General features: G+C 31.9%; 1 protein-coding gene across 2 annotated transcripts; it reads right to left on the bottom strand.

Annotated features, from left to right (window-relative positions):
- Positions 1 to 332: 332 nt before the first annotated feature.
- On the bottom strand, positions 333 to 2953 carry LOC18104947 (protein OSB1, mitochondrial). Of its 2 annotated transcripts, none has more exons than XM_052446747.1 (4): positions 2461 to 2953; positions 2243 to 2381; positions 1677 to 1823; positions 333 to 1149 (listed from the first exon to the last, which is right to left on the bottom strand). In XM_052446747.1, the coding sequence occupies exons 1-4, from the start codon at positions 2802 to 2804 to the stop codon at positions 652 to 654; spliced, it is 1128 nt and encodes a 375-aa protein (XP_052302707.1). In that variant the 5' UTR covers positions 2805 to 2953; the 3' UTR covers positions 333 to 651. The 2 variants fall into 2 exon arrangements, with proteins under 2 accessions (XP_052302707.1, XP_006375003.1); XM_006374941.3 differs by having other exon boundaries at positions 333 to 1136; positions 1676 to 1823; positions 2461 to 2952.
- Positions 2954 to 8143: the final 5190 nt, after the last annotated feature.

Genomic DNA, 8143 nt, shown 5'->3' with positions numbered 1-8143 from the left:
AGTCGAAATCCAGCAACTCCTCTCTCTCTCCTCTCTTAACCAGAGACCAAAAAATAACAAAAATAAACCTCGATACCAAAATAAAATTAGAAAAATTTTGAGGGGCCACAATTGTATAATTTACGTGATTATTTAAGTTGGAAAACCAAAGTGATTGTTTTTGAAACTTATAATATGTCACCCATGTTTGCCACATTTTTCATTTCAATCCCCCCTCTTTCAATCCTACCCTTTCATAAGAATTTGAAAACAATTGCTCCTTAAATAGGACTTAATCGCCCAAAAACAAAGTTTGAGGACCAAATTAAAAAAAAATGGCAGAGTAACAAAAATACAATTAAAACCCGCTCGTTTTAGTATATAAGTAATGATGGGGAAGATACATTGATCACCCCTTAGTTTTACTGTATTTACAATAATCGATCCTGTTTCATGTTTTTCATCACATTTGACCACTCTGAAATTTTAATATCAGGTGTGGTTAACGCCATTTCAACTAAAAATACAGGTGGTGATTGTGTTAACGTACAATATAGTATTTACCTAATATACACCAGAACGCAAGAGGTATACGAATGCACGCACAAGCTCTCCTGCAGTAAATCTCCAGTACCACACGCCTTCCTCTTTCAAGGTCCTGCACGTATACTTTCAGTCATCATACACCCAATGAGAGACACGAGAACCTGCACCTCTCTCTTGGTGCTGTACAGCCATGTTTAAATCAAGCAATTGGATTTGTCTTTTTACCCAAGGGGGATCATTAGGACTCAACCAAAGAGCTTCACCAGTATCCTTGTGCTTAAAATCTGGAGACGCTGAGTTTTTCTTATTTTTCCTGTTATCCCACCATTCATGCGGGCTGGCGAAGAACACTTGCCACAAGTAAAGGTGGTTTTTGTGCCTTTCCTCTTCACAATGTTCTCCCGCTTTCCAATCAAGCAATTGAAGTTTTGTTTTGATCCACAGTGGATCATCTGGTCTCAACCACAGAGCATCACCACTAATCTTGTGCTTAAAATCAGGTAACTTTGAATTTTTCTTAAATTTCCTGTTATCCCACCACTCATGTGGGCTGCTGAAAAATGCTTTCCATAAGCAAAGATGGTTTTTGTCCTTTTCCATGCCAGTTCCAGCTGAATTTGTTACAAGAGATAAAAATGTATAAAGCATGGGAAGAGAGAACAAAATAAAATGAGTAAAACAAAGTTAAATCAGTCACTGCTATTCATCATATAAGAAACCATGGCCAGCCCAACCAAACAGTACGTTCCTTAGTCCCCCCACACTAATGCAGTCAGATCAGGTAACTTCATATATGTGTTTTGATTCTTAATCCCCACACACTAAGGCAGTCAGATCAGGCAACTTCATATGAGTGTGAATGTGTGTAGCTTAGTTGAACATGCTAGCATTAGCAACTCAACAAATTAGTAGACAAAATAATAAATGAGCTAACAATAAATTCCAAGCTTTCAAGTGACAGACACCTAGATATGCCAAAGACTTGGAAGTCATGTGTTAAGAAACAACCTAACTAAACCATCTCCCTTGTTAATTGAACTACAAGCCATTTGTAACCTTCAATGCAGCTGTGTATTGTGCAGCAGCCGGGTGAGTGGGAGATAGGCTTTGCTTGAAAATAAGCTGCAATGCATGAAAGAAAAAATCATACCTCCTGAATATGGCTCCGTGTATTTTTGACAAGCACTTGATTCTGGTTCCTTGAATTTTAGGCAGGTCTCTGACTCTGGTTCCTCAAGGCTTTGGCAGTCTGACCGTTGATTATGTTGTGCAATGTAACACAATTCATTTGCAATTATCTATACATGCATATAAAAAAAAATCATTCTGTACTCACATATGTAAGGGTGTGTGACTGTGTTTGCTAATCTCTATGCTGACTCATCAAAGTGTTTAGAATAGAAATCTACTGGTATGGTTCAATCCCTTCAGAAACATAAAAATGTTTAATACTGCCTGGTATAATCAATTCAATATCAGTAGACACCACCATCATCGTTCCTTTAAAACATTTAATTTAAGTGCACATTACTCTACCTTTACTCTGTTGTATCTGTGTTGATCTTCTTATACGCAGGGAAAAAAAATTAACCACACCATAACTAATCATAAATCATTAACAGTTCCATGCACTAATCAAAGGTTTAAATGATGTATCAAAGCAAACTAACAGTGAGTGTGGACACATCGAAAATCTAATACAATTCAAATTACGTACCTTGTAACTGGAACTTGGATTTCCAGTCCGGTCAAAACTGAGGTAAGATTCTAAATGACCCGAAACATAGATAATATCGTTTGGCTTTACATGTTGAATGCACATTTTCGCCATTTCACACCACGTCTCCACTAGAATCCTGTTCACAAAACCTAACTCTTAGTTAAAGGGACACAAAATATGCTTAACAAGTAACAAACTTTCCTTTAAAAGCTGACCTGAACCAGCGATTCGAATCATGTGGATCTCTTGCGTAGAGTAGAGTGTAACAACCAAATCCACCGCCTTTAGTTTTGTAGATTACCGGGGACCGATCCACTGTACCGATAAATCTAACCAAATTCACCAAGCTCGGTTTCCATTCTACGGTGGACGGCCGCTGGGTTGAGATAGTGTGTCGATAAACTGCGCTATCATTGATTTCGTCTAACTCGTCTTCATCCGTAGAGGAATTCGAAAATCTAAGGTTTGCAGCAGACGATGAAGAGAAGGGAGCGAGTCTTTGAAGTGAAAATCGGGACAGGTTCCTAATCAGGAACCCGATACGGTACGGATTAATCATGCATTCAAAGTGTGGTTAGAGCTATTAGGCGATGTGTTGTTTCTGGTTAGGTATTTTCCGAAGATGAAGAGGGGATTTTTAGGCGGTATTTGAAGGGAGGAGTTTGGCGGGGGGGGTTTCCGAGTGTCTGGTTTAAAAACCCTAACAATCTAACAATTAGGGTTAATTGTAACTACATACTTAACTCGTATTTTGACGTGGGTAAGATATTTTTCTATCAAATAAAAAAAATTATATATAAATTTTTTTAACATGTTTATATATTCACAAGGTTTTTAAGTGAAAATTAAAAAAAAATTATACATGTAATTAAATAAATAAAAAATTATATGTTAATTAATAAAAAATATAAACGATAACTAAAAATAAAAATAAAAAAAATTAAGAGACAAATATAAATTAAAATATTTAATCTCGTAAGACAGAACACTTACTCGGTTGTATTTGCTAAATTTTTTTATTAAAATAATATTTTTATTCAATCAAAAGATAATAAAAATAAATATATAAATTAAATTAATTGAATAAAATTAAAAAAAAACACTATGTATGGCTGCACTTATTACAAATATTAACTGAAAATAAAATAAAAATATTCTAAAAAATAAAATTCATCTATACAAGAGATTAAAAAAATATATAGATAAATTATAAAAACTCTTAAAAAAATAGAGAAGAGAACCATATAAAAAAAGGATTAATTTAAAAAAAAAATTAGAAAATAATATTAAAAAAAAAAACAAAGGCAAGACATTATTACGCTCGACTCATTTCATCAGGGCCCATGCTCGGGCTTGCCCTAGCAACCCGCGCCACTAGACTCTTTTTTTTTTTGTTGCAACTGGAGAGGATAATATGTCGTCTGTCTAATTTTTTTGAAAAAAAATAATATGATATATCGTCTGATTTGCCCAGATTACGATTATTATAGTATCTGAAGAATCAAGGTTTAAGTTTTTTTTTTTTATAAAAGATGGTTTTTCAATCAATTTTTTTTACCCAAAACACCTTTGGTACCATTATAAATGCATTAAAGGTCTCAAAAATTCAAAAAAAAACATCTTAAAAATCAAAATCAACTCGAAACTAAAAATCAAAATGAGCTCAGATATGTTTTCTCATGAATTTTACATGTAAAAAAAACAGCTGATTTGAACTTTACTCGTTAAATGGAACTATTTGACACAAACATTGATAGTTTTAGTGATATAAATCGATGTCGATGATATTTTTTTCTTTCTATCACCTGAATCCGGTGACCTTTCTCTCTCTCATCTCTCAATAGAAACTAAAAAAATAACAAAAATGATTTTTTATACTAAGATTAAACTTGAAAACAATTAAGGCACATAAATTATATAATTTGTGTTATTTTAAAAGTTAAATAATCAAAGTGTATCTTTCCTGGAATTTCTAGTACGTTATTAATATTTGATATATTTTTTTGTTTGAGTCTTTATTCTTCTAATTTTATCATTGACTCAGAGATGATGAGACTTAGAGATAATGAACAACTGGTTTTGAATTAGAATTAAATCGTTAAAATAAAACTTTGATTGCTAAAATAAATTGTTAAAAAATAAACAAAAAATCATTCATAATGATTTGTGTATACGTGGAAAGTGTTGGCATCTACGGTTAATATCCGATGCGTTTTAATGTTTAGTACAATTTAAAGTGGAAGAAAGAGGGATTAGAGTTTGGGCCTTTGGAGATTTAGGGTCAGGGGGCTATTGCCTGGGGCTTGAATTTAGTGAAAAATGACGGGCCGTTGTAGGCCCATATTTGTTGTATTTTTTTATAAGCACTTCTAACACAATTTTTTTTAAAAATAAAAATCGATTACAATAGTTTTATCCATGAATATTTTAATTTTTTTTTGTATGATAACATATAGAAGCATTACGATTATATTATCTATAAATATTTTATTCATAGGATTTTTAATTTCAATTATAAGTGATAGAAATTAACAATATAGGCATGAATAAGAACTGCATAAGTTCTTTTTGTTAATATGTTTAATTAAAGAAATTATCAAAGGAATAGTATAAATTTCATGAATATTTTTCTTTGAAGGATTTAAAATTAAATTAAAACAATAACTAAAAATCTTGTAAGAAAAACTAAAAATTTTGAAGGATTTTTCTTTATGCACATAACTAGAGTATTTTTCAAAAATATTTTTTATTTTAAAATATTGTTTTCATATTATTTTTTACATGGACAAATCAAAATCATTTAAAAAAAATTAAAAAAATTAATTTAATATTTTAAAAAAAACAAATATATTTTTGAAACAAAACTAAACACAGTTTGAAACGATCAACCAAGCACCTACTCGGGACCAGCAATAGTGCAATTAGATTCCGAGATTCAAAGGCATATCCCTAAATTACTTGATACATTTCAATGTAGTGAGCTGGCTTTCAACTACCATGAATCTTTCCACACCATCCCTCCAGGCGCTTCATTATGCACCTTGAATAAATTGACAAAAAGGTAAGAAACTACTGTGTCATTGCTTTCCTGATGAACAAACAAAAGTAGGGCATCGAAACTAACTTATCGAGATTGAAATTGTGGTTCGAGTGAACAAAATCTTACATCAACTTGAGATAATGATTTTATTTTTTTGGAAAAGTAAAGGGACGAGAATCCAAGGAGTATATCTTACTTCACGACTTCATTTTTACTAACAGGGGCAACAAGAAGGGTAATAAAGCAATTATTTCTTTATAGTTTTATTGTTGATGAAGAAACTATATAAGTAATGACAAATAATCTAGAACATGTACGGAATAATCTCAATTAAATAATATTATTGATGAAGCTCTAGAAATTAGTCTTGTAATAGAATATCCAGGTTGAATAATTAGTTAATTAATTATTCCTATCAATCTCATCTATTCTTTCTAACCAAGATAGTTGATAACTTATACTTAGTAGAACAAGATGACTTGTGACTAATACTTGCAAAAGATCTTCTTTGATAAAGGTGGAGTTTTTCCAATGTTTTAATAAGTATATTTTTAAAGAGAGGAAATACAAGAATGTTCTAGAGAGAAATGTTCTAAAAACATACATGCAGTAGAGAATGAAGATTGTGAACCTTTGTTTTAAAAGTCTCATTGTGTATTCATAAATCATGAGTCTTGTCCTTTTGTGAAAAGAAGAGTATAAGTGTAATCTTACCCTGATATTATTTAATGAAAGATAAACATCCCTTACATCTGTATTAATATTTTATAGGAATATGGTGTGGGACTTTTTTACACATAAAAGGCGTAGTGAGATTAGGGTTCAAAACGTCAAATGTACCTAAACCCAATGAAGTTGAGTTCTTCTCCGGGGCTAGAACCAGGAAGGTTGGTCATTACTTTAGACGTGCCAAGGGAGGATGATTATTCACTTGGACTCAAGTGTCTCGGGTCTGACATGTTTGCTAGACCAACATGCCAAGGGAGGATGATCATTCCCTTGAACTTAACTAACTGCCAAGTCCAATTACCTTGGGTTTGACATGTTTGTCAGACAACCGTTACCTTGGACTTGGTTGACTGTCAAGTCCAAGTACTTTAGGTGTGACATGTTTGTCATATCCATATTATCTCATTTTCTTGAGCGTGCCAATGGAGAATGATCATTTTACCGCGTGTGCCAAGGGAGGATGATCATTATCTTGGACATGGCGGACTGTTAGGTTCACATGTTTGCCAGACCCACATTACCTCATTCCCTTGGGCATACCAAGAGAGGATGATCATTCTCTTGGGCGTTTTAAGGGAGGATGCGCATTCCCATGAACGTGTAAGGGGCTTGACACACTACCAAGCTCAATAGCGTCTGGGTGTGGCTGACACCGGACCTAGCGTGCCGGGGCTTGGCAGACTGCTGGGTCTGGCGTGGCTAAGCTTGATACACTATCATGCCCCCACTCAAGGTATGCTCAAGGAAGGAGGGTCGAGTGATTTTTTTAGATCCGTTAAAAATAGATTTATCAAATTTTATTTGATTTCAACTTAAATTTAAAATTTAAATGATATCTTGATTAAATAATATCTTGATTGATTGATTAATTAATTAAATCTTCCTGGTATTAATTTATAGAGAGATTTAAATGTATGTAGTTTGCAGAGAAATGCCAGGAAAGGACTCGAAGAAGTAGCAAAAGCAAATCCTGGAACAACCACCTTTAATTTTGCCGTGGTGCATCACAGACTTTGTCAACCATATAGTTTTTTCTATTCAATATCATATAATAAGAAGTCACTCTCAATTAATTACTTAAAGAAACAAGGAATTAACTACTCTTACGAAGTAAAAGAAATTTAAGTCTATCTCTCCTCTCCCTCAAGTCCATCTCTCCTCTCCCTCAAGTCCATCTCTCTCAGAGTCCATTTCGTGAGCCACGTCGGCTGCTGACCTTTGTAGGTACAGAAATGCCGTGTTTACCGATCCCAATTCCCCAGCACATTGATGTAAACTGTATTTTTAAAAAAATTAATTTGTTTTTATTAAAATTTAATATGATTTGTATGTTTTGGATCGTTTTAATGTGCTGATGTTAAAAATAATTTTTTAAAAATAAAAAATATCATTAACATATATTTTAACACAAAAAATTATTTAAAAAACAACTACCGGCACACTCCCTCCCAATCACCCTCTTACTATGCAAGCAAAGCTCGGTTACTAGAGTTTCAACCTCGTGTTTTTCGATGTTTGACTTATGTTTGGTTTTATTTATGTTATTAAGTTGGACTCGAATATAAAATAAAAGTGTTAGATGTATCTCGATGGCTTATTAAAAAAGACTCAGTCAATGAATTATCTAATTAATTTACTGTTCAAACAATATTGTTTTTTTTAAATGAAAAAATCTTTTTGAATTTGACATGGATAGATCAACTCAACTATCAATTAAATTCAGAATCATAAATTTTTAAAACCAACCATTCAAATTAACCTAAGTTTAATAATAATGATCACTATAATTAATTATTCTAGAAATATTAATTTGAATATGAATGTCTTGTTTAAAATTTACTAAAAGAGTATTTGTTTTTATAGTTAAACTTGCTTTTTTAAATTAAAATAATATTAAATTTATATTTCTCAATTTATTTTGATATATTAATATAAAAATATATACAAAAATATTTATATTTTCAATTATTACATAAAATACATAAAGTGTTTGAAAGCATGATTAAAAAAATTAAAAATTTTAATTTTTAATTAAAAAATAAAATTTTAATTAATAAAAAAAGGCTCAGCCAAACATATTTTATATGTACGGGCAGACTTGACTTTTAAAACCCAAAACAGAGTTTAAA

Source organism: Populus trichocarpa, chromosome 14 (genome assembly GCF_000002775.5).
Source record: "Populus trichocarpa isolate Nisqually-1 chromosome 14, P.trichocarpa_v4.1, whole genome shotgun sequence".
Lineage (NCBI taxonomy): Eukaryota > Viridiplantae > Streptophyta > Magnoliopsida > Malpighiales > Salicaceae > Populus > Populus trichocarpa.
The sequence above is the reverse complement of the archived record's forward strand: the minus strand, read 5'-3'. Positions and strand labels throughout refer to the sequence as shown.

Coding starts and splice junctions, on each gene's coding strand:
- LOC18104947 (XM_052446747.1), bottom strand. CDS start 2,804: ATGATTAATCCGTACCGTATCGGGTTCCTGATTAGGAACCTGTCCCGA. Junction 2,382..2,460: donor GATTCGAATCGCTGGTTCAG/GTCAGCTTTTAA, acceptor TTTTGTGAACAG/GATTCTAGTGGAGACGTGGT. Junction 1,150..1,676: donor ACACGGAGCCATATTCAGGA/GGTATGATTTTT, acceptor TTTTTATCTCTT/GTAACAAATTCAGCTGGAAC.